The sequence below is a fragment of the Capricornis sumatraensis genome, chromosome X (genome assembly GCF_032405125.1).
Source record: "Capricornis sumatraensis isolate serow.1 chromosome X, serow.2, whole genome shotgun sequence".
Lineage (NCBI taxonomy): Eukaryota > Metazoa > Chordata > Mammalia > Artiodactyla > Bovidae > Capricornis > Capricornis sumatraensis.
Window position 1 is genome coordinate 112,335,196 of NC_091092.1, and position 26,945 is coordinate 112,362,140.

General features: G+C 39.3%; 1 protein-coding gene across 1 annotated transcript in view; it reads left to right on the forward strand.

The window, feature by feature from the left end:
- DMD (dystrophin) overlaps nt 1–26,945 on the forward strand; it is a 1,795,368-nt gene that overhangs the window by 1,443,966 nt on the left and 324,457 nt on the right. Inside the window, exon 55 of the mRNA XM_068961890.1 lies at nt 3,500–3,646. Coding sequence (XP_068817991.1) covers nt 3,500–3,646 — 147 coding nt within the window. The remainder of the gene's footprint in view (nt 1–3,499; nt 3,647–26,945) is intronic.

Here is a 26,945-nt window from a genome sequence, read left to right on the forward strand (position 1 = left end):
TCTTTCACTTTCATCAAGAGGCCTTTTAGTTCTTCTTCACTTTCTGCCATAAGGGTGGTATCATCTGCATATCTGAGGTTATTGGGATTTCTCCCGGCAATCTTGATTCCAGCTTGTGCTTCATCCAGCCCAGCGTTTCTCATGATGTATTCTGCATATAAGTTAAATAAGTAGGGTGACAATATACAGCCTTGATGTACTCCTTTTCTTATTTGGACCCAGTCTGTTGTTCCATGTCCAGTTCTAACTGTTGCTTCCTGACCTGCATACAGGTTTCTCAAGAGGCAGGTTAGGTGGTCTGGTATTCCCATCTCTCTCAGAATTTTCCACAGTTTATTGTGATCCACACAGTCAAAGGGTTTGGCATAGTCAACAAAGCAGAAATAGATGCTTTTCTGGAACTCTCTTGCTTTTTTGATGATCCAGCGGATGTTGGCAATTTGATCTCTGGTTCCTCTGCCTTTTCTAAAACCAGCTTGAACATCTGGAAGTTCACGGTTCGTGTATTGCTGAAGCCTGGCTTGGAGAATTTTGAGCATTCCTTTACTAGCGTGTGAGATGAGTGCAATTGTGCGGTAGTTTGAGCATTCTTTGGCATTGCCTTTCTTTGGGATTGGAATGAACACTGACCTTTTCCAGTCCTGTGGCCACTGCTGAGTTTTCCAAATGTGCTGGCATATTGAGTGCAGCACTTTCACAGCATCATCTTTTAGAATTTGAAATAGCTCAACTTGAATTCCATCACCTCCACTAGCTTTGTTTGTAGTGATGCTTCCTAAGGCCCACTTGACTTCACATTCTAGGATGTCTGGCTCTAGGTGAGTGATCACACCATTGTCATTATCTGGGTCATGAAGATCTTTTTTGTACAGTTCTTCTGTGTATTCTTGCCATCTCTTCTTAATATCTTCTGCTTCTGTTAGGTCCATACCATTTCTGTCCTTTATCGAACCCATCTTTGCATGAAATGTTCCCTTGGTATCTCTAATTTTCTTGAAGAGATCTAGTCTTTCCCATTCTATTGTTTCCCTCTATTTCTTTGCATTGATCACCGAGGAAGGCTTTCTTATCTCTCCTTGCTCTTCTTTGGAACTCTGCATTCAAATGGGTATATCATTCCTTTTCTCTTTTGCTTTTCACTTCTCTTCTTTTCACAGCTATTTGTAAGGCCTCCTCAGACAGCCATTTTTCTTTTTTCCATTTCTTTTTCTTGGGGATGATCTTGATTCCCGTCTCCTGTACAATGTCACGAACCTCTATCCATAGTTCATCAGGCACTCCTATCAGATCTAGTCCCTTAAATCTGTTTCTCACTTCCACTGTATAATCATAAGGGATTTGATTTAGGTCATACCTGAATGGTCTCGTGGTTTTCCCCACTTTTTTTCAATTTAAGTCTGAATCTGGCAATAAAGAATTCATGATCTGAGCCACAGTCAGCTCATGGTCTTGTGTTTGTTGACTGTATAGAGCTTCTCCATCTTTGGCTGCAAAGAACATAATCAATCTGATTTCGGTGTTGACCATCTGGTAATGTCCATGTGTAGAGTCTTCTCTTGTGTTTCTGGAAGAGGGTGTTTGCTATGACAAACAGGTGTTCTCCTGGCAAAACTCTATTAGCCTTTGCCTGCTTCATTCTGTACTCCATGGCCAAATTTGCCTGTTACTCCAGGTGTTTCTTGACTTCCTACTTTTGCATTCCAGTCCCCTATGATGAGAAGGACATCTTTTTTGGCTGTTAGTTCTAAAAGGTCTTATAGGTCTTCATAGAACCGTTCAACTTTAGCTTCTTCAGCATTACTGGTTGGGACATAGACTTGGATTACTGTGATATTGAATGGTTTGCCTTGGAAATGAACAGAGATCATTCTGTCATTTTTGAGACTGCATCCAAGTACTGCATTTCAGACTGTTATGTTGACTATGATGGCTACCCCATTTCTTCTAAGGGATTCCTGCCCACAGTAGTAGATATAATGGTCATCTGAGTTAAATTCATCCATTCCAGTACATCTTAGTTTGCTGATTCCTAGAATGTCGATGTTCACTCTTGCCATCTCCTGTTTGACTACTTCCAATTTGCCTTGATTCATGGACCTAACATTCCAGGTTCCAATGCAATATTGCTCTTTACAGCATCAGACCTTGCTTCTGTCACCAGTCACATCCACACCTGGGTGTTGTTTTTGCTTTGGTTCCATCCCTTCATTCTTTCTGGAGTTATTTCTTTACTGATCTCCAGTAGCATATTGAACCAGAAAATTAACACCTGCACAGATCAAGCAAATCATAGTAGCACGTATAGCCAAGTAAGTGATGCTGTCCTTGTGCACAGAGATTTCATTACACAAACTATTCTCCTAAGTGAGGGAATTTGTCCCTTAGAAATTGCTCGTTAGAACATTGGGACCTCATGCATCATGTTAAAGATCCGTAAATGTCCTCTCAATGGAGAAGAGAATATGCATAATCATATCAACCGAGTATCTGCATAGGCTGCTTCTGCTCAACAGATTGTCATGATGCCATTGTCATGATGCATAGCATCATGGAATCCTGCTCCGGTGCTCCAGAGACAGCTGAGTAGCCTCATGGGAGCCTTCTTCAGTCATTGCTGCAAGGACTAAGATACTAGGAGATCAGGAACTCAGGCTTAGGATTTGACAAAATACCCTCATCTCTAATTGAAACGATTTATTTATGCAGTTGGTACAAAGTATGCATGTAATATTTCATGACTGAGTACATCTTTTACTGTTAAAAAAAAAAAAAAAACACCCACTTTTGGTTGTGAGATGAGTAGAATTCAGAATCTAGCAGTGTTGTATTCTTCCCGTTACTTTGCCAATGCAGAATTTCTTCAGAAAGGGATCTAATATGGTTGTTAAGCATGTGCACTCTAGAGGCAGACAAATCTGACTATGTTTTGACCCATGGAGCCTCAGGCAAAGTTTAACCTCTGTGATTTTTTTTTTTTTTTTAGTTATTTTATTTTATTTTATTTTTTCCTTTTTTTTTAAATTAAATTTTAAAATCTTTAATTCTTACATGTGTTCCCATTTTTCTTGTGTGTAAAATGATAATTCTCCAACTACCCAACCTCATAGGGTTATTGTGTAGGAATAAAATCAGATGATGTTTGGACAGAGCTCCTCACAGAATTAGGCACATAACAAGTACTCAGTAGACATTAGTTGAGTTGTTTAGTCGCTAAGTCATTTCCAATTCTTTGCGACCCCGTGGACTGTAGCCCATCAGGCTCCTCTGTCAATGGGATTCTCTAAGCAATAATACTGCAGTGAGTTGCCATTCCCTTCTCCAAACATTAGTTAGCCATCCATTAACAAATGTCCACTGTTATAATACCACTAGAAAAGGGCAAATGTTACTAACATCCCAAACAGAATACGACACCATGTAGTTTCTATGTGTCTGTTTTTTTTTTTTTTTTGCTTTAAATAGTCTCATCTTCCATTTTGCCCTTGATTATTTCATACAGGCACTTCGAGGAGAAATTGCACCTCTCAAAGAGAATGTAAGCCACGTCAATGACCTTGCTCGCCAACTCACCACGTTGGGCATTCAGCTGTCACCATATAATCTCAGCACTCTGGAAGACCTGAACACTAGATGGAAGCTTCTGCAGGTAGGCACATTATAAACATTGCAGTTTGTTCTCTCAATAAGACAAGATACAGATAAAGCTTGTTTGTAAGGAACAATGCAAGTAATTTTTTCATATGATACTCATGATAGTTTGTGAGTGTATGATATTTTATATTATTTAATAATTTCTTATTTCATTTTTTCAAGCTTATTGATATTAATTTTTAAATGGCTTAAAGTTAGACTTTGCTATATCTTGCAATTAACATGGAAGATAATACTGAATCATGCTTTAAGAACTAAATTACTGGCATGCCATTACTTTGTACTATCATAACTTGGATTCTTAAAATGGCTTTCCTTTTGGAATCCTAATTTAAAACAAAAGTTAATGGTAGGACACATTCTAAATCTTTTAAAGAAAGGATATCCTACCACAAACCAACTCATGGAAGTTTTTCATAGTAAATAAAGGGAATGTAAGTGTGCTCAAGGTCATGCTTACTGGCTATGGGACCTTTGGCAAATTAACTTTTCTGTGTCTCAGTGTTTTATCTGAAGAAAATGGGAATGTTAAATGTTCCTAAAATATTGGTCTTTTGTTACGATGAGTAAGTCAAAATACATGAGATGTGCTTAGTACAGTATTAGCTACATAGTAAGAAAAACACTGTGAATTCTAGTTCTTGGTGTTACTGCAGTTATAATTGTTATTATTATAGCATACAGGTTTTGGAATCAGACTTACTTTAAGTCACTTGACCTCTTTGCTTGTCCATTTCCTCATCTCCAGCAACTTGCTGTAAAATTGAAGGGGCTAATTGTTGTAGAGTTATTGGTACAGTACCTGGCTCATAGTAAGAACTCAGACAATGGAATGGTGAAAGAAGTGTCTCCACACTTTCCCTTCATGAAGGCTACCACTAAACCCCCACCCCTTCAACTGGTTTGATTATAGAATTGAAGAATTGTTTCTTCTCTTTTTCTAGTTTCATAAGATGCACAAAGTATGCTCCTGGGGACAGAGAGGAAAGAGGAAACTGGGTTTAAAAATATTTGCTTTCAGTGTTTTAGTAAGAAAAAAAAAAATGATAAGCCAGATTACTTTTCCTATGTGCAGTCCATTTAGCAGTGTGATTGAAAGTCCTGTTGAAAAATTGTTAGATGTTTAATAAAAACAGGGCCTCTCGAGATCTCATATAATTTAATTTTTGTTGTGATGATAGTCTTGAAATATGTGTATGATAGATTGTTATAACTGGCATTGATTAAAGCCAGACAATATAGTTAAGAGATTACATGCATTTCTATGTCTATTTGCTCCATAGTGGTTACATACTATTAAAATCTTATCAGTTTCATCCTTAGTATATTTTTTTCATTTTAAATATAAATAACAAAAGTAATAAATGTCCAAGGAAAACCAATGGTCGCATTTGTTCCTTTCAAGCACTCTTGAACCATTATCTTAACATTACTTTTAGAGAGCTAAATGCCACATTTGCTTTCAGAATGTGATATAAATTTGTGAAAATGGCATGTAATTTTACAAATGAGATAAAAATATTATGACTGATAGGAAAAGAAAGTTTAAAAAATCAGTGTGAGTGATCCATCATAGTTGTACTATTTATTTAAATATAAAATATGAGAAAATAGTAACAGTTTGATTTTATCCATTCTTTAAAATGAATAAGGGACTTGGTTATAAATCTAGGAGTGTACATAAAGAAGATAGGGTATTGTAGTAAAAAAAGCTGTAGGAGTGAATGATAGAACACCTAACTGCAAACTGAAGCTCAGCTATTATTTGACCATAGTATCTTGGGAAAGCCATTTGACCCCTCAAAGCTTCTATTTCCACATTTGCAAAACTAGATAATGCATTTTGTCTTAGGTCACAGTATGTTCAGTCCTGACTCTGTATGTGCATATCTGGGAGAGATTTACATATGTTGGAATTTAGTTTAGAATCAGTGAATTTGCTTCCTCTTCATAATACAAATGTGACTGACTGGAATTATATTCCTCCATCAGTATAATTCTAGCTTTTAAAACCCTCATCCCCAAACACCCTTATAGAGAGCCTTCTCATAGTAAATGGTTCAGTTTTTGGTATATGCTCTTATTGTGGCACATTCCACATGTTGCTATTTTTCAGTGTGACCTTAAGAGTAGACTTAGGTGTTTTTTTAGCAGGAAGGTGATAAATTCAAGGTTTTGAGTTGCACATAGCTGAGTCAACTTGATTCCATTCTTTTCTCTGACCAGAAGCTAACCACTTTGCTATATTATAAGTGTACTTGTTCAGAAAATGAACAAAGCAAGAAATGAGGTTCACATCAAACAACTCTATCCCCATTACTGGAAGAGCAACTCATACAACCTATCGAGAACATTGTTCATTTAGAAGAATGTGTGGGAGACTAAAGGATTACCCAGCTTCTGTGGAGGGGAGTGTAAGCCCACCATTATTGTGACATCACATTAATTCATTCACTTGCAGTGCTGTGTCAGTCAACTAAAATCATAATAAAAGTGAGAGTTCATCTTTGGTTCTGGATTTGCTAAGACAAAGAAAAAGCAAGAATGGAGAATTGGGGTAGTGGGAGGGTAGATATGTCTAAGAAAAAGAGTCTTACATTTGAGCAAATAGTGTAAATGAAGAAGGAGAATGACATACTACCAGGCTATAGGTACTTGATATCAGAATATCCTAGGTTTGCCTTTGGGGCGGTTGGGAAGGCTGTACTGTGTCTTCTTGCTATGTGCGGGCTTTTCTCTCGTTGCAGCAAATGGGGGCTACTCTCTAGTTGTGGTGTTCAGACTTCTTATTGCGGTGGCTTCTCTGTGGAGCACAGTCTCTGGGATGCAAAAAAGTGAAAGTCAGTCAGTCGTGTCCAACTCTTTGTGACCCCATGGAGTCACAAAGCCTGCCAGGCTTCTCTGTCCATGGAATTCTCCAGGCCAGAATACTGGGTAGCCATTCCCTTCTCCAGGAGATCTTCCCAACCCAGGGGTCAATGCCAGGTCTCCCACATTGCAGGCATTTTCTTTACTGTCTGAGCCACCACGAAAGCCCAGTGATTCAGTAGTTGTGGCACACAGGCTCACTCGTTGTGGTTTAGTTGCTCTGCAGCATGTGGAATCTTCTGGGGCCAGGGATCGAACCCATATCCCTTGCATTGGCAGACGGATTCTTATAGAACTACCTGGGAAATCTGTCCTGGGTTTCTTATATGGGCCATTATTTTTTACTTTGAAGAAAAGTCATGCTGGTTTTCTAGCTGTATATAATATCTCTCAAAATGTTCAGTTCAGTTCAGTCGCTCAGTCATGTCCAAATCAAAATGTTAGAAACAGATAAACCATATACATCTGAACATCAACAGCAGGATAAGACCCAGTCATAGAATATCTGTACATAGAAATAGAATGTATAGGGAGTTCTGGATTTATATTGAATCCACAAATAGAAGTATAAAGCCATTGCTTTGCCCATTTGAAACTCTGTGGGAATAAAATCCTATTTTCTCCCTTAGAGTGGGCACATTGGTGTGGATGTTTCTATAATACCATTGGATGATGTGTTTTTGGCAAAGGAAACCATTACTCCTTGTAATAGCAAAAAGTTTTCATGTACATTGTTTCACTTAATCCTCAAAACGTAATGATTATGTATTATGATTACATAATATCATTGTGTCCTTGTACAAGTAAGGAAATTGAGACTTAGAGATGGTAAGTGACACATTTACAGTCACACAGCTTTTAAGGGGCAATAACAATCTAAATCAGATCTGAGCAGCAACTCCCTACTCTTTTTGTTGCCTTGTCTCACAGTGGACTTAACAAAGTCATACTTTAGAGCTCTTTTGGGCAACACAATATTTCACTTTTTTTTTCATGCTTCCCCTCTTTTTTAAATGATCCTCAGGGATATTAACTTTGAAAGCTTCCTTTGCAAACCAATGGATTAATGAGCCCCAGTTCAGTATACCCCTTAAAATCACACCTGTCATTTCAAATATAAAATTATAAAGCATTATATTTCTCATTGTCTTTAGAACTCAGCAGTTGTACCAAAAGCAACCAAAAGTGAATTTAATGAGTTAGCCTTTAAAGTGGAACCAGTGTTAATATCTGATCCAGGAGAAATGAGTATTAAAACCAAATGGGAAGAAAATTAAACTGATGATAAACCCTTCTAATTTTGAAGCAGTGCACATACTTTTAGTGCTGAAGTTGTGCTCTTTAGTCACCAAACACAAGTACTATAGGGAATATTCTATAAGAAAGTACGAGAGGGAATATTCTATAAGAAAGTACTACTAGGGAACATTCTACCCATTTCTCACCCTCATGAGTAAACCCATGAATGACAACAGAAGCTGAAAATACACTTTAATATAAAGAGTAAATGCTTTGTTGACTGTAGGATGTATGAAATGTAGTCACTTGAAAAATATTAAATATGAAGACATTTCTCTGCATGACATTCTTTAAATATGTTTAAGGACAGCATCATGAATTATGTATGTTTTTAAAGGTTTCCTAAAAGTTTTCCAAAGTCATATGGACAGTTTTGTACTCGATCTTCACATCTTTGCGGTAACTTAATATCACGGGGATCTAGACCCTCATCTCCTATACACTCCCTTCCTTCTTTCATTCTTTGCTTCTTTTGTTTAGTTGGCACTGATTAAGCAGCTACTGTGTACCAAGCAGACATTGTCATTGTCGTATCTGGTCCAAGGACATCGTGACCAAAACTCTTTTCACCACTTGTGCCAACTTAAGCAAAGTTTTATAGATAAATTTTCTTTCATTACTTCCATAATGTCCCACCCTGCCTCCCTTTCTCCATCTTATAAACAACAACAACAACAAATATATATATATATATATATATATATATATATATATATATATATGCTATTGTGACACTAATACTATAAAAGTAGTACCTTTTCAGATCTATTTACAAATTCTGCAATAGTTTCTGACTGTGAGTTTGATCTCCATAATCAGATTACCAAGATTCATGGAAGGAACCATATTTAGCTGGGCAACAGAAATATTTTCATGGCTTCATTTAAAAAAACTAAATAAAAATTTTAATTAAAAATTCCAACAGAGCAGTTTATGTTCTTTACTTGGGTGGGAGAGGTTTTTGAAGCAGGCTATCTCTCGTTCTCTCTCTCTGTCCTTTTCATTATTGAGCACATGATTTGATCCTTGAAATGCATTGATGGATTTTGAACATTTTCCTCATGTTCTTTTTATTTTTTATTTTTTTTTTAAGGATCTTGTACTAATCATTTTATGTTGTGCTTTATGGGGCCCCTTCTAGGTAGGCAGTGTAGGTGACCTGGGCAGATTCCTCTTAGAAATAATGTGGACCCATTAACGACTGAGGGCTTCCCTGGTGGCTCAGACAATAAAGAATCTCCCTGCGATGCGGGAGACCCGGGTTTGATCCCTAGGTTGGGAAGACCCCCTGGAGAAGGAAATGGCAGCCCACTCCAGTATTCTTGCCTGGAGAATCCCATGGACTGAGGAGCCTGGCAGGCTACAGTCTATGGGGTCACAAAGAGTTGGATATGACTGAGCAACTAACACTTTTTTTTTTTTTTTTTTACCCACTGAGGGTTGGTCTACCGATATCTGCTTTGCATGCCTTTCCTGGACTTTTTCTTTAACAAGACCAGAAATGATTCTCCTTGTGGTTATATCACAGAACTCAGAAGAAAATGATACATCTGCGGCCATTCTCAAAGGAAATGTTTTCCTGCATCAGTGGTTCTAAAATGTTCATGACACTAGAAGACTTACTAAAACACAGATCACTGTGTGACTGCTGTGGATGGGCCCCACTTGGGGAGTTTCTGATTCAGTAGGTCAGGGATGGGGCCTGAGATTCTGCAGTTCTAACTAGCTCCCAAGTGGGGCTGATGCTGCTGATCCAGAGCTCACGCTTTAAGAAATGTTATTCTATATTAAGCACTTGCTGAGTACAGCTGAGTTTAAAAGATTTTTTAAATAATTATACACACACACACGTGTGCTAAGTTGCTGCAGTCATATCCAACTCTTTGTGACGCTATGGACTGTAGCCCACCAGGCTCCTCTCTCCATGGATTCTCCAATAAAAAACATTTCATGGTACCTTGCACAAGTCATGTGTGTGTGTGTGTGTGTGTGTGTGTGTGTGTGTGTGTGTATTGGAGAAGGCAATGGCACCCCACTCCAGTACTCTTGCCTGGAAAATCTCATGGATGGAGGAGCCTGGTAGGCTGCAGTCCATGGGGTCACGAAGAGTCGGACACGACTGAGCGACTTGAATTTCACTTTTCACTTTTCACTTTCATGCATTGGAGAAGGAAATGGCAACCCACTCCAGTGTTCTTGCCTGGAGAATCCCAGGGAGGGCAGAGCCTGGTGGGCTGCCATCTATGGGGTTGCACAGAGTCAGACACGACTGAAGCAACTTAGCCGCAGGAGTAGCAGCATATATATATGTGTGTGTATGTATATATATATGACTGTGGGGTTAGACTGTGGGAAATAAGTATAATGTCATACAGAAAATTCTATATTAGAGGAGTGTTACAGTGCTACAGAAACATGGAGACCCAAGCACTTGACTTGTCTTTGAGGCAGAGAGAAGAGGGTAAAGGAAAACTTAGTAGATTCCTGATAACACCATATGAATTTATAAATCCAAAACTGTGAGTATGGATAAATATAATAAATATAATGTAAATAATTTAGAGTTACTGTATTTCATGACACATGATCTAGAACTATGCTTTCCACTCTGATAGCTATACATGGATACTGAGCCCTTGAATGTAGCCAGTCCAAATTGAGGTGTGATGAAAGACTTTGTACCAAAAAAAGAATGTACACTATCTCATTAATATTTTTATACTGATTATATGCTGAAGTGATAATATTTTATGTACTTGGTTAAGTAAAATATATCCTATAGTTAATTTCACACATTCCTTTTTTTAAAATTGTTTGAAGTTAGGCATTTCTCTTAAAAATGAACACAGTGAGCCTGTAGCTTCCAGTGAAAAACTGACAGTGTTTGTTTCTTTTTTTACTTTTTTAATGTGTCTACTAGAAAATTGTAAATAGTGTATGCAGCTCTCGTTCTATTTCTATTGGATAGTACTGGTCTAGAAAGTAGTTCTCAAAACCTAGCATGGATAAATGTCACCTGCAGAGCTTGTTGAAACACCCCTCAAAACTCAGTAGGTATTGGCTGGAGCCTATGATTCTGCATTTCTGTCAAGCTCCCAGGAGATGCTGTTGATCTGTGACCACCTGTAAAATTCATCCTCAAACTGTGGGTCACAGAGTTTTATAGAGAGGTGTGGAAATATAGTTTTGCATGAAGCACCATCTGTAGTCTCAGCACACAATTGTCTTGCCTATATACCAATTGTTATTCATTCACTGAGTTGTGTCCCACTCTTTGTGACCCCATGGACTGCAGCACACCAGTCTTCCCTGTCCTTCACTATTTCCTGGAGTTTGCTCAAACTCATGTCCATTGAGTTGGTGAGGCCATCCAACCATCTGGTCCTCTGTCGCCCCCTTCTCCTCCTGCCTTCAACCTTTCCCAGCATCGGTCTTTTCCAGTGAGTTGGCTCTTCGTATCATGTGGCCAAAGTATTGGAGCTTCAGCATCAGCCCATCCAATGAATATTCAGGGTTGATTTCCTTTAGGACTGACTGGTTTGACCCATATACCAGCATTTTTCATAAATTAGTAACTGCAATTGTGTTATTAAACTCATAGCGATTTTTATCAGCTGATCACTTTTTCAGAATTAACAGATATTAAATAGTACTTTAACCATGTGGGGGTCTTCTAATTCTTGGAAAGTTAATAAGGGATCCACAGGATTGAAAGACTGAAAGCCACTATCCAAAAATACTGTGGGAAAAATTACTCAAATACATTCTAAACTGTAGGTAGCTTCTATAAAAAGATTTCAACTAGAACCTCAAGTTTGATGTGCCTGTGGACAGAAGTTTTTGTTTTTGTTTTTGTTTAAGTGGATGATAAAGGAAATGGAAAGAACAAAGGGAAAAGAAGAATGTGTTTGTTTTAGAAAAGGTTAGATCACAGAAGGATTTGTTGACATTAGGAAGAAATTGACCTAGGACAAAAAGGACAATTAGGTTCAAGGAAAATATCTTTTCGGTAAAGAAAGAACAATCATTTATGCTGAACCTCATCTCTGTTTAAAAAAGAGGAAGTGAACAATGTCCTTTAAATATTTAAAAGAATGTGTAAATCTGAATGTCCAGCCTAGTTGCAGCCCTTAGAACACACTTAGGGCAAAGGGCAGTGTCAAGCTTATGTACATTTTCCTCAGTCAGTGTGGCTTACAGTGTTTTTACAGCTAATTGTACTTTAGTCGAGAGGAATGATACTGAAGTTGCCCAGGTAACCCTGAAAGTAACATAGACCAGATGTTCCAGAGTCCATCCTCCCTTACCCCAAAGAAGAATCTAGTTTTCAGAGGCATACTTAATTTTGTCAGAAGCCACCAGGATGTGCAGGACTATAGGGAGAAAAATGAGTGAGGTTGGGAGTGTGACCAAAACAGTTTAATGAGGTACAAAATGAGAATGCAGCCAGTAGGAGCCAAAGAGATATTTATCAGTTAGAGAGGATGCAAGGCATATTCATTGTTTAGAGAGAGTATAAAGTGAGCCCAAATCATCATAAGATTCTAATTTGGTTACCTGAATGCTTGATCTTTCTGGACCACTTACTTTCTGATTTGTTTTCATAAGGAACACTTTTTGCTAGTTCTGAAGCCAGCTACTACGGCAATACAGATAACTGTTTCATTATTGTTTTCAAAGATGGACTGGGCTCCTGTTAGATGTATTCAAACAGCACTTTTCTGTATGTATGCATGTATGTATTTCTCTTAGCTTCTCGATCTCTTTAATTTCTCCCCAGAAATACACATTTAATGACGAATACTTAAAATTGCCCCAATGCTCATATTCTCTTTTCCTTCTCCCTCAGCGTACAGCTGACATTTGCCCTTGGCTCACAACTCTCACTGCATTTTTCATTTTTCTTCTAAGTGTTCCTCTCCCTCCAGGCTGACCTCCCTTTGCTCACTGCAGCCTGACCTCGCCCCAGCCATTCTTCTGCATTTGTTGGCCCCGGTGGTTTGCATCTTTGCTTTTCTCAGTCTCCCGCTGCGTGTGAACTCCCCACCCCCCCGACTCTGCCAGCAGCTGCTCACATTTCCCAGGCTACGTCATGCACAACATTCAAAGAGCTGCTGTTTTCACATTTCCACCAGAGAGACGCCCCCTCTCCTTCTTCCCTCCACATTCCTCTAGAAATAACCCCCATTCAGAACATATGAAAAGCTGCATGTTAAAGCCAACTCTGTAAGTAGGACTGGAAGCTGGCTGATGGAATTCAGAAGTGCTATTTGTAAAGGTCAGTACCACAAAAGGCATTTTAAATTAATACAGGCCATCTTAAAATTTCTCGATTCTTACCAATTCTGTAATGTCCTTAAAATCATCAGCATTATGACAGAAGTTCTCCCTTCAATTAATATAATCATTAATCTCAGAGGAAGAGATGTGGTTGAAAAATATAAATTAGAAAGTATTAGAAATACAGGTGGTTTTCTTTTGACACAAGGTCATACTTTTGGGGACAGTGCCATTGTACCCTATAGATTTTGAGAAGAATTTATTTTAGTCAGTGTTATGCATTGCTGAAATTGATCATGGATTGTATTCATGCTTTGAAGCCTCACAATCACCCTTTGAGGTAGATATTATTTTTATCCTCGTTTTACAAGTGAGGAGATGGAGAAACCAAAAGGTTAGGTTGCCTGCCTGAAGTCACACAGCTGGTAAGTGAGGGAACCAGGATTTGAACTCAGGCAGTGTTCTTGCCTGGAGAATCCCAGGGATGGGGGAGCCTGGTGGGCTGCCGTCTATGTGGTCGCACAGAGTCGGACACGACTGAAGCGACTTAGCAGCAGCAGCCTGGCTGGGGGGGTCTCTCAGAACAATGATCTATGCAGTACCACTTCTTTGCTCTAAAGTTAGATATGACAGTATTTCCTCTTCTTTTACAATCCAAACCTTGAAGCAGAAAGTATAACTTCCTCCTAATGTTTATTAATTTGTCAGGAAGCACCTGCATTAAGAATTTAGGAAATGCAGATTTAAAGTAGGATGAGTTGGTGAATCTCAGACCACCATCTCAGGAGTAGCCTGTTGAGCATGGAGGTGGAATCATTCAGACGAAAAAGGAGAATCTCATTCGGAGAACCAGGAGTACTTAATCATCAAGTTCTTCCTGAAGTGAGCTGAAATACACTTTCATTCGACACATAGTTTCCATTTAAGAAATATTTTTCTAGTCCCTGCTGCTGTGCCAGACTCTGTGCTATATAGTAGGGGTGCAGTCATGGAAATAGTAAGAAGTCTCTGCCCTAATGGGGATTATAGTTTCTTGGAAAGATAGACATTTTAGAAGTTCCCATATATTAATAATAATTACAAATTGTTATGAGTGTGATAAGAGAAAATGTAGGGCATATAGTGAGAACCTAACCATGTGTGTGTGTGTGTGTGTGTGTTGTGTGTGTGTTGTGTGTTGTGGTGAGGGTGGGCAGCAGGAAAGGCTGATCAGGAAGACTTCCCAGAGAAAGTGGCCTTCCAGCTGAAACCTAAAGGATGAAAACAGGTTAGCTAAGTGACTCTGCTATTCATCTGCAGCTTTTATTCTGAATGGCCTGAAGCTTAGAACTAACAACTAAAAACAGAATAGAAAAATTCCAGTATGTAAATTTAATTACTAGGAATCATTTGAAGTAATGGACTGCAGAGTTAATATATAATTAAGTCACATCAAAAGAGGATTTCCTATCATTATCTCAGGCAGCATTTGGTTTCCTTACTTCATAGTACTTAGGAAAATCTATAGCTATGTGTTTATTAAAAGTTTATCTGCACCACTTTGAATGTCAGCTCCATGAGGGCAGAGGCCCTAACTACCATATCTACTGATAATTGGCAGGTATATCTGTTACATAGTAAGCATTCAGTAAAATATTTTTTTAAATTGCTAAATGCATGAAGTTAAGCAAAAGTGCTGTTGAAAACCAAGTGGATAGTTATACCACAGGGGGTATATTAGGAAACAAAACTATTATTTCTGAAGAAACAGTATTCATGTCTTAATAAGTTAAATAATTTTCAAAAATTCCAAAAAGAAAAATAATTGATCAAAAATTAAATGTGCATCCTTCCACTCTGTGGTGAACATGGTTCACTCATATTTTAGACCTCAACAATTACTAATCTATGTGCTCTGATGAGATAGAATATACTTAATATTACCTTTGAAGGAAAATGAGATAGAGTAGCTTTTCTTCCTTTCCCCACTTTATTTTAGTTTTGGTGTATCTGTTTAGTCACTCAGTCGAGTACAACTCTGCCACCCCATGAACTTCCCGCCAGGCTCCTCTGTCCATGGGGATTCTCCAGGCAAGAATACTGGAGTTGGTTGTCCTGTCCTCCTCCGGGGGATCTTTCCCACCTGAGGATTGAACTCAGGTCTCCCACATAGAGGGCGAATTCTTTACCATCTAAGCTGCCAGGTGTACTTGACATATAATTATACTCCTTTTATGTCTACAACATAATGGTTTGATATTTGTATCTATTGTGAAAGGATCAGCACAGTTAGTCCAGTTAACTTTCGTTACCATACCTAGTTACAAAATCTTTTTTCTTGGAATGAGAACTTCTAAAATATACTCTCTTAGCATCTTTCAAATATGCAATACGGTATTACTAACTGTAGTTGTCATGCTGTACATTACATCCCTGTGACAACTTATTCTACACCAGACAGTTTGTACCTTTTGACCCCTTTCACTTATTTCACCCACCCACCCTCACCTCTGAAAGCCACCAATCTCTTCTCTGTATCTAGATATTTATTTTTTGTTTTATTTGTCTCAGATTTCACACATTAGTGAGATCACACAGCTGCCATCTTTCTCTGACTGATTTCACTTACACATAATGCCCTCAAGGTCCATCCATGTTGTCACAAATGACAAGATTTCATTATACATTTTCTTTATCTGTTCATCTGTCAGTGGCCCCTTAGGTTGTTCCCATGTCTCGGCTATTATAAATAATACTGCAATGAATTTGTAGAAAATATAGATGAATTTGTATATTCTAGTTTATTATAAATAGAATATACAGTATACGCTCTGTTTTGGTCTCATTTCTTTTGGTCGGCTTACTTATCTTGAGATTCATCCATAGTCCATTAGTTTTTTCCTGTCTGTGGCTGAGTAGTATTCCATTCTATGAAAAGACTCCAGTTTGTTTGTTCATTCACCTTTTAGTGGACTTCTGGGTTGATTCCAATTTGGGGCTATTACAGATAAAGCTTCTATGAACATTCATGTACAAGGCTTTAAATGGACTTATGTTTTTATTTTTCTTGAGTAAATGCCTAGTAGACAGCTAGATTATATGGTAGGTGTGTGTTTAACCTATTAAGAAACTGCCAAACTGTTTTCCAAAGCAGCTGTACCATTTTACATTCACACCAGCAGCGTATGAAAGTTCTAATTCTTTCATATCCTCCCTAAATTTTGATATGGTCAATCTTTTACAGCTTAGCCATTTCAATAGATATATAGTAGTATCTCATTGTAGTTTTAATTTGCATTTCCCTAATGTCTAATGATGTAACTTCCAGCTTTCTTGATTTGTGTCTTCATATTTAACGTGTGTTTCTTGTAGGCAGCATATATTTGGATTTTGCTGTTTGAAAATCCAACCTGACAGTCTCTTTTAATTGGGAATATTTAAACCATTTGTGTATAATGTGCTTATCAATCTAGTTTGGTATAAACCTATCATCAAACTACTTATTTTTGCCTGATCCCATTGATTCTTTGTTTGCTTGTCCCTCTTTTCTGTCTTTGTTTAGATTAATTGGAATTAATGAATCCATTATCTCCTACATTGGCTTATTAGCTGTAATTCTGTTCTGTTATTTTAGTGGTTGCTTTAGGGTTTGTCGTATACATCTGTAACTTATCACAGAGTATCTTCAAGTAGAAGTAGACCCCTTCACATATGATATAAGAAACTATTTTGTATTTCTGCCTTTCCTAAGTGTGTGCTGTTATTTGATCCTTTGGGGTCTTTTAAGATTAAGTAGGATTAGACTGATTGACAGTCTAGGGCTCATTATTCCCCATTACTGAGATAAGACTGTTCTATGTACACTATCCAATGCCCTGTGAATCACCAGGCCTCCACTATGTTTGGTAGGAAATAGGCACTGTCCCCTGCCGTATATGAGTGCTGGACCCTGTTTCTTCTACTCCTTCCTGGGGATTTTTCCCCCAGCTTCCTGTCATTTCCTCACACATATGTGGTCAGTGCGTAGCTGAATACTGGAGAGAGACCCTCCGTAGATCTCTCGGTTTCTCTCTCTGCACAGCTCTTCCTCTGTGGGCTTCTGTCCTATGAATTCTAGCTATCCTGGTCTTCTCTGACTCTCAATTCCTTCCCCTCTACTCTGGGAGTCTACCAGGATCCTCCTGGCTTCTTTATCCCCATGCTATGCTCTGGAAACTCTCTCAAAGTAGTAATCTAGGACTGCCCTAGGGCTCACCTCATACATTTTCCATCTCCCACGTGTCACTGTGCTTCCATGCATGATATCCATTGTCTTACAATGCATTGTTACATAGATTTTGTCCATATTTTCATTATTTCAAGGCAGAGGTTAAATTTGGTCCTTATTGCTCCATCTTGTTCAGAAGCAGGGGTCCTAAAATAGCTTTTGAAGTACTAGGTTCCCCCCCCCGCCCCCGCCTTGATTTGGAGATGATATGCAAAGAATTTTGGAGGAAAACACATAATTAGTTGATAATGGGCAATCCTCCAGACACAGAGATGCTATTAGGCACTTACCAACATTGCACATACTTTGTTTTTCTTTCACAATAGCAGTGATTGCCTCGTACTGTGTCCATCATTCTTTCTGCCTAGTTGTATTTAGGGCCTTTCTTCTGTAATCAACTTGGCTAAGCTTCTGCAGGCCTTCATCTATATCTAAAGATTCTCAGCAGGGCCTAAAACCAAAGCCATATAATCAGGTGCTCCAAGCATAAATTAGCCAATAGGACAACAGCTAAATCTACTTTTTAAAAGAGCTGAATGTGTCCATGTGTTTCACTGCTTTAAAAATATCCACTTTGAGTTACTGAATATTTTAATATTCTTAACTTTGCACTTCAGTAATCATTCTTTAAAAGTTTCTGTTTAATAATTTTTAATGCTATATCATTTAATGGCCAATGTACTACCATGAATGTTTTATCTGAGGAGAGATAGCTGGCTTAAGTTGTTACCACTCATCAGTTCAGAGGATTTTAGTCCTGAAAGTCCAGAAAGCCAACCCTTGATTTGATAGACATCATATGATATGTCATAGTTCGCACAACTAGTTAATAATGGAACCAGAACCTGAAATATGTTCTGTATTCTAACAGTCTTTCATTTTATTGTTAAAAATGCATCCTTCCGTTTAAATATTCTATATTTTGAAACCTTTTAAAAAGGAATTACTTATCCACATCCCACCAGTCTTGCATGTGAAACAATGAGATAAAGACTGTGAAAGTGCTTCAGAAACTATTAAATACTATGAAAATGTAAGTTTTATTATTAGAATAGCTGTTCACTTCTGTGAAGCCTTTCTAAACTTCTTCACTTTTCTGAACTTGATTATTCAGTATCTTTTCTAATACATTTGTTCTTCCTCTCTAAGAATTTAATCCTTTCTGCCCTGCTGGGTTGTAAAAAGGGCTATATTCTTTTCTAGAACTTAATGACATTTTATGGTATTATCCATCTAGTGGGTTCCCACTAAATACAGGTCAATAAATAAATAAAATTGAACCACATTTCTTTCTAGATGTGTGGGGGGAAGGACTATTCTCATCCTTAAAAATAAAGTGTTAGTTGCTCAGTCATGTCTGACTCTTTGCGACCCCGTGAACTGTAGCCCACCAGGCTCATCTGTCCATGGGATTCTCCAGGCAAGAATACTGGAGTGGGTTGCCATGCCCTTCTCCAGGGGATCTTCCCAACCCAGGGATTGACCCCAGGTTCTCCCACATTGCAGGCAGATTCTTTACTGTCTGAGCTCCTAAGGAGCTCTTTAAAAGAAAAGGTACTTTCAAAGATTAGATATGGTAACTCTTGCTCTTTTATATTTGCAATGAAATTGTTTTAATTGGTTTTATATTCAACTGATGCATCATATCTGCATCTCCTTGTTAAACCTGAACAGGCTTCCAGGTTAACGTGAGCATTTCTAACAGCTGCCTATACTAACAAGAAAAAGAAGGGATAAGGGCAGAGTCGTGAACTTCAGATTTTTCCCTCTGAACTGTAGTTCCTTTCCTCTGAATTGGCATTCCTTTCCTATGAATTATAGCTTACATTTCTCTATTATCTCAGTTTGACTTAGTCTTTCTAAATAGGTACTTCTGTTTCCATCAATAATATCTACGGAATTACCACTTAATGTGCTTTCTTTCTGTAACATAGGAAACTCACGTATGTGGGTGGATCACTCTAGCCCTGGCACTTAGGAAATATAAAAGGCTTTTGAATTGTTTCCAACAAGTCAGGACTTCTAATTCTCAGGCACAGCTTTCCCTTCAGAGTTATCCACAGGGTTGGAGCTGTGGTACTACCCTTGGAGATTCTAACATTAGCCTTGACTTGACTCCATCATCCATCATGTATCTCGGTGTATTTCTGTGCAATACATAGAATTTTCCTTCCAGAGTTACCTTTCCTCTTTCTGAATGCTACCTGCTGCCTGTCTGCTGAGTGTACTCTGTTAAATCCTCTCCTTCTCCATGGGTAGTGGCCCGTTACCTGCTGGGCAAATTAGATGCTGATCCTGGTCACTGCAGCTTCCTTTCCGGCTTTTTCTGCTGCTACATCAAGCGTAAGAGTTCTCTGCTGGTAGTCAGGCTCCATCTCTGGGAAGGTGGGACAAGTTGTCCTCAGGCCTCAAAGGAGCATTGTTTAATCTCCAGGGTGCAGTGGGGACACTGTTACTTCCATTTCCCCAAATCTAATCCCTCTATTCTATACACACACACACCCCCTTTCCCCTGGCTTGTTCTGGATCTACCGTCTTCCAGGTGACCCTGCTTACAGAGGGGGGCCTCAACCCTGGGGAATGAATAATGATAGCCCTGAGCTATTTCATGGTGATCCACTGGTCCCAGTCTCCCTGCCAAGGATCAACCATGGACATTTAATGTAATCTCAGGCAATAAGATATTGACACAGAGTGAGGTCTGCTAGGGAGCATCTGAGAAAGGTTTTCCTCACCCAGGGAACTAAACAGACATTCTTGACCTTTTGGATGCTATGCCTCCTTCTTCCCTATATGAGCTATCTATATGAGTAACTCGGTCAATTTCCTCCAGTCTCGCTCAAATCTCAGCTTCTTAAAGAAACCTCTTTGAAAATTAACCGCCCCCCCACTCTTTAAGCAGCAACCTGCCTTACCTCCTCCTTCCCAGTCATCTCAATTCAATCCTCCTTACCATGTCGTGGTAATTCTTCTACAAAGACACCCCCCACCACAAATCATGCCTCCAGTATAACCTCCCACACTGAACCTGGGCTGACCTTGTATTACAGATCAAGCGCAGAAGTGACATGACAAGATCCAAGCCTAGATCAGAAGAAGCCTTGCAGGTTCTCTCTTGGTCAATTGGAATACTTGGGGGGAACTGAGCTACTGTGAAAGAAGTATGACTACTGTAAGGCTACTATGCTGTGAGGAGTTCTAAGCTAGCCACATGGAGAAGCTGCATGCAAAGACAAAAATGCATGGCAACCCCCCAGCTGTTGCCTCCGTCCTATATGAGGCACCAGATGTGAGCAGGAAAAACTACACAGGGCATCCATTTCAGTCGAGCCTTCAGATCACTCTGGCTCCAGCTGCCACCTGACTGCAAAACACACAAAAGACCTCAAACAAAAAGCACCCAGCTGAGCCCATAGTGATAACATACTACAGAATTAACATATTTAATATGCTTGTTTTATTGTCTGCCTCCCACCATGAGACAGCAAGCTTAAGGAAAGCCAGTGATCTTGTCTGTTTTGTTTGCTACCATGTCCAAAGCACCGAAGAACAGTTCTTAGCTAGGGAAATATTTACTGAATGAACAAATGAATGAATGAACAGGAACTCAAGTAGCCTTTCATGAATATGTAGAGAGTTTCCCTAAGGATTGCAGAGTGGAAAGATGGGAAGAGCCTAAGTTCTGATAATGCTGTTGTTCTCGTCAATTACCCAGTCCTCAGCCCTGACCTGTGCACTCCTGTTTAAGCCATTCTGTGCTGAGTTTTCCATTACCTGTAGCAGAAGGGATTCCATCTGGCACCATGTCTTTCAGATCATTCTAATTTGGAGCCATAGGACTCAGATATGACTGAGTCAGAAGATGAACCCAAGTGGCACCCACCCCCACCATGACATTCTCAAAACCACTCTTCTCATTACTGAGACTTTCCTACTGAGCAAAACCCCTAGTTTATAATATGTTCTTTCCTTAGTCCTTCCTTCTCCGAAGAGACCTTCTTGGTCTCCCTAAAACAGGTTTCTGGAGAGCCACCAATATCTTAATGATGACTGTAACACACTTCTGGATATGTAAGTCCAGAACTGACTACAGCTTGAGCTTTGTCTCAGTCACCTATGTCCCCATCCCACGAATTTGCCAGGGAGATTCATTTGAGATGTACCTTAATGTCTCAAACCGAAGCTGGAACAGTGCTCCTCAAGCTGGGACCCCCACTACATAGTAAAACAGTATGTGTTACACTCTTATTTGCAAAGAATTATATAAAACCAGGAAAATAAGCAAGTAAACTGTCGCTATTTGCTTAATGCTTGTATACAGAAATCACTTTGGTGTGAAATTCAGTACAATATTTTTTAAGTGATTTACATTATGCTAGACAGATGCTATTGAGCAGTAGGACAAAGATGTTCATGATACACACCCCCTTCAAGAAGGATGAACTACAAATACCATAAAAGCTCTGCTAGAGATCTGAGAGGGCAAAGTGATAGAAACAGGGAGACAGCAATTAATCTTGCCCCAGGGATGACATTTGAGCTTGAACTTGAACAGTGAGTAGTATTTCAAAAGGTAGAGGAAAAAGCGAAAGAGTTTTCTAGGAAGAAAGGACAGTGTAAGCTAAAGTTTAGAGGTCCAGGGAAATCTGAAATAATTCAAGGTAGTTGGAGTCTGGAGTGAATGAGATGGGGAGTGTGGCGGGGTGGGGGGCAGTAGTAACAAAGGCAAAATAAGGAAGATCAAAGTAAATGACATGTATGTCATGAAGGGAAAGGAGGCAATTAAATAGTTTCCTCAAATTCCCTTTCGACTTATATTTGTTGCTCATAAGTAGACTCCATTACACTAACATGATTTTTACTTTTTTTTTTTTTTTTTTTTTTAGCGTATTTGGCCCAAGTAAACAAGGGACAAAAAGTTTCTAATGCAAAATATCCATTCAACCTGAAAGAGCATTGATGATTCCAGACCATTTAATGTTAAATATTTTAGAGTTCTACATTATTTCTCTTTGGTTGCGCAGAATTTTTTTTTTTCCTGCAGACTGAAAATATATTTTTAGTTTGTAACAGACTAATTGCTCCTGCTTGCATGCCAGTCTCCTGGGCATTGACAAGTTCAAGTTCAGTAGGTAGGAATCTGGCTTCTGAGAATGTCACCTAAGAGTCAAGGAATGCATGATTATGCCTGTAATTACTTGAGAGGGATTCTGAAATCCTGGTGGGGTTGATGGGGCCACCAGATAGCAGGGGTCAAGAATGTATAAGAGGTGAGGAATTCAGACTGGAGCTGCAGTCGGGAGTTACAGTAAACAGGTTCTGAATATAAAAGGACAGGAATTCAAGTTGACAGTTGAGAAACCCACATCTCAGAAATGCAAACCTCACTTTAAGTCAAAGGCTCTTCAAAGTAGGACTTTACAATATACACACCAAGGCAAGAGCTAGTGTTTATTTAACTCTGTGGTCTGGAGCATGGGGGCTCTCAGATGGTTAGCATGCTTTCAGCAGTCAATAGCAGCATGCCTGACTGACTTAAAGAGCTTTATATTTGTTTTTCCCAAACTCTTCTGGTCCTAAGAAACACCAGGGGTTCTTGATTACCTTGCTAATTCCAAAGCCCCTTGACAAATCTGATTCAAGAGGTTGGGGAATGTACGTTTCAAACATGAACCCCAGTGGAATGAGGCATATTTTGGAAAAGCTAGAGACATCTGATAATCTAACACAGTGGTTCCCAAACTTTAGATGCACCAGAATCACCTAGAGGGCTTATTAAACCACAGGCTGATGGGCTTCACATGGGGTTTCTGATTCACTTGCTGTGGTTGTTTAGTAGCTAAATCGTGTCTGACTCTTGCGATCCCATGGACTGTAGGCCTAAGGCTCCTTTGTCCATGGGATTTCCCAGGCAAGAGGACTGAAATGGGTTGTCATTTCTTCCTCCAGGGGATCTGCCGACCCAGAGATTGAACTCGCATTTCCTGCATTGGTATGTGGATTCTTTACCACTGAGCTATCAGGGAAGCCCTTGATTCAGTAGGTTTGGAATAAGTAAGGTCTGCAGTTTTGCATTTCTAGTTCAGTTCCCAGGGTATGCTGATACTGCTGTGATTAGGAACCATTCTGTGTGAACCATTGGCCTAATACAGCCAGAAGTCCAAAGCTCATGAGATTTGGGGCTGTTTAACTCAGCAGCTGCACTGTATTAGGACTGTAGTTCAGCTTCTCTGCGAGTCCCTTGGCTTTCTCCTCATGATTCCAAGATGGCTTCCCATTGCATCAAGCAATGTATCCTCAGACAACAATATTTAAGGTAGAAAAGGAGTAAGATCCAAGGATAACGCCACATGGGGTATTTGTGGCTGTGTTGGAGCAGAAATAATTTCCCAGAAGCACCCTAGCATACTTCCCCTTACGTGTCAGCCAGAATTGGGTCTCTCTGTACCCGCTTTATACCAGGCACCGGCTGCAAGGAATCTACTGTGATTGGATTAGACCTGACTTTAACCATTCCTCTAGCACTGGGTCCATTGATGCCCACTATCTGATCATCACTGAGATTCTTTTCTTAGGAATAAGAAGTGTGAATAGCTGTTATGGAGGCAAATAGCTGGAAACATCACAAAGGGTTTCTGACACTAATGTGACGATAGGTAGATTCAGGGTTGAAAATAATAATACGGATGCTGGTAAGTAATAGATGCTACTATCTTTGTTATGACTGTTTGCAACAAACTTATAGACTCATGAAGAATTTGGGTCTGCATATTGCAGGGCAAGTACCCTTTCAAAGCTCACTGTATACAGGTAGTCATCTTGCTTTTATTATGCGTGCATAGGGAATTGCAAGCTGTCCCTTCAGGTAATGAAATTTAGACAAGTTGGAACCTGTATAACAGCAAATCAATACTAAAGTTATAGGCAAAGCCTGTACTTGTAGAGACTAACACATAGGGTAGAAAGGTTTCGTGACCAAAATGTAACAAATTCTACATGTATGGGTATCCAGCGTAGAGAGCACACAGTATACAGTGGTGTGTCTTTTTATGTTTTGCATCTCTCTTCATTCATCTCGAATAGTGTATTTTTTTGGTTAACAAACACATAACTCAGCCATGCCCCATGTGTCCACAGCCAGTGGAAAGTGGAAAGCCAAGTTGTTTATATGGGCCTCACATCATCCAGATGCTTCATTGACAAATGCATAAAAGGTCTCTCTGGAATTATAAGGAAAATTTCCTAAGTCGTCTACATTTCTTGGGTAGTGGAAGCTAGTGACTAATGCAAGACGATCTCCTGTTTTATTTTTGTTTCCTTTCAAGAACTAGCTTTTGTGCAGAAAATGAATAACTTTGAAAGAAGAGCTAAGCTGACAAATACACTTTCTGTTGGCTAGTATTAAAACTGCATGTTCTTTTTCCTTCCACCCGTGATTTAGTGGTAAGCTTGCCCTTTGCATAGTGAAACTGATGTCTGCCACGTTTGTAAGCCCCATCTGGCCTGACGAGGTCACTGGTTTCAATGCCACCAGCTTGTGTCCAGAGACCCAGAAACAGAGTTTCAAAGATTGTGGTCTCATGAGCTGTCACCCCATTCCATAATCACTAAGTTATGGTTGCCCTGACCTTGACCCGAGAAGCCTGGACAGAGATGAAGCCACTCCACTACAATCCAGATCCGCAGGAACAGCGCCTTCCCTGGGACAGATGACAGTTGCATACCGGGCAGAATTGTTCATGATAAACAAAACAAGGGAAGTTTCCAGAGTGCTGTAGAACCACTGATAATTTGAGTACACTGAAACCTTCAGCACGATTAATCTGACAGCATCCCCCCTACCCCCACCCCCCCGCTTCCTTTAGTGGTGAAAATTTTGATTTTTTTCTTCTGGGTTCACTGCCTGGAATAGAACAAAAGACTTTTGAGAGCCTCCGCCGGTAGAGGGTGCATTTACCACGTGTGCATTGGGTCTTTGGCACCGTGCCCTGGGGCTGCATGCTCTATACATTTGTGACCCTTACACACCACGGTGTGACTGCTTACAGACGGTTGACTGTCTTCTCAGATGGAAGTAGGCAGTGGTTCGCCAGCAACTTAGGGTTGTTGTTGTTTTTGAGAACCATGCAACTAACAGATGTTTGTTGTTGGCTCCATATCTACATTCTTTGAAAGCTGGAGAATCAAATTGCTGACATTCAGACAACACTAATTCCCATATCCAGGGAGCCTAATTTGCCATCCCTGAGATCCTGATTCCTGGTGTTCACGGGTTTAAAAACCATTTCAGTGACACAATATAAGAATGGGCTTGGGAGATGCAGTGCTGTCTCCACTAAAGATAATCACATTTTATAAACATCTGCGTCATTACTGGTATGATTCATCTCGAAGCTGTATACAGCTGTGTTTCCAGTTTCAATTAACAATCCCTTAATTGCATATCCATCTCATGTTACTAATTTAGTTAATTTATTCATAATTAAGAGTATTCTGTTTTCTACCAAGGTTTGTCGAGCTCAGAACATTATAAAGAGAAATATTTTAAGGAAGCATCTCCAAGGGATTTTGTTTCTTATAATCACATCACCGTAAAATGTCATTCACATGCCCAAAGGAAGATGAATTGCTAAGGGATTTTTTTCTCCAGTAAAATAAGAAGCCATGGGAAGCTGCAGTGTGTTGTGTTTTTAAACCAAGTTAAATGCTATGTATTTTGTTCTTTTCTTTCTCCTTTCCTGACATCGTCTCAAAAAAATTATCATTTGATTTGGATTATTATTTAAGTATCACAGCAAATCCAGTTGCCAGTGCAGATAAAACTGTCATTACCCTGTCAGGTAATGGTGTCTCTTAAAATCTAACCTATAAAATCTGTACATTTCAGAGGACATTGAGATCACGAGTTTGAAAACTGCCAAAGTCTAAGCAAGTGGAATGCGTCTTTGTGGAAAATGGGAGACAGATGATAACATGATCACCAGCCATTAATTCATTTTAGTTTGACCTTTTCTAGAAAAAATGTGTATACCTTTGCCACCAGGGTCTTGGCTGGGTTGCTCTATGTGTCAGTGTGTCATTAAAAGCAGCAGTAACAAAACATACAAGTTACGTACTTTATTGTCCAAGAACTGCCACTTACAGCCTTGACCTATCCTTATGCTTAAAAAAAAAAAATCTCATAACTGTTGTGTTGTTGTTCAGTTGCTGTCATGTCTAACTCTGCGACCCCATGGACTGCAGCAATGCCAGGCTCCCCTGTCTTTAACCATCTCCCTGAGCTTGCTCAAACTCATCTCCATTGAGTCGGTGATGCCATCCAACTGTCTCATCTGTCACCCTCTTCTGCCCCTGTCGTCAGAATTTCCCAGCATCAGGGTCTTTTCCAATGAGTTGGCTCTTTGTAACTGTTGAGTAGTCTGTAGATTTTACACAACAGAAATAACAAACCATCTTTTGACTTGCATGAATTCAACTGAAAGAAAAATTCACCACCCCACACTGCCTCTTCCCACTCTGGTAGTTTCCTTGACTGTCAAGAAACCTTGCATATTATTCACATATTCTTCCACGAGTTTAATCATCTGTTACATATTTTATT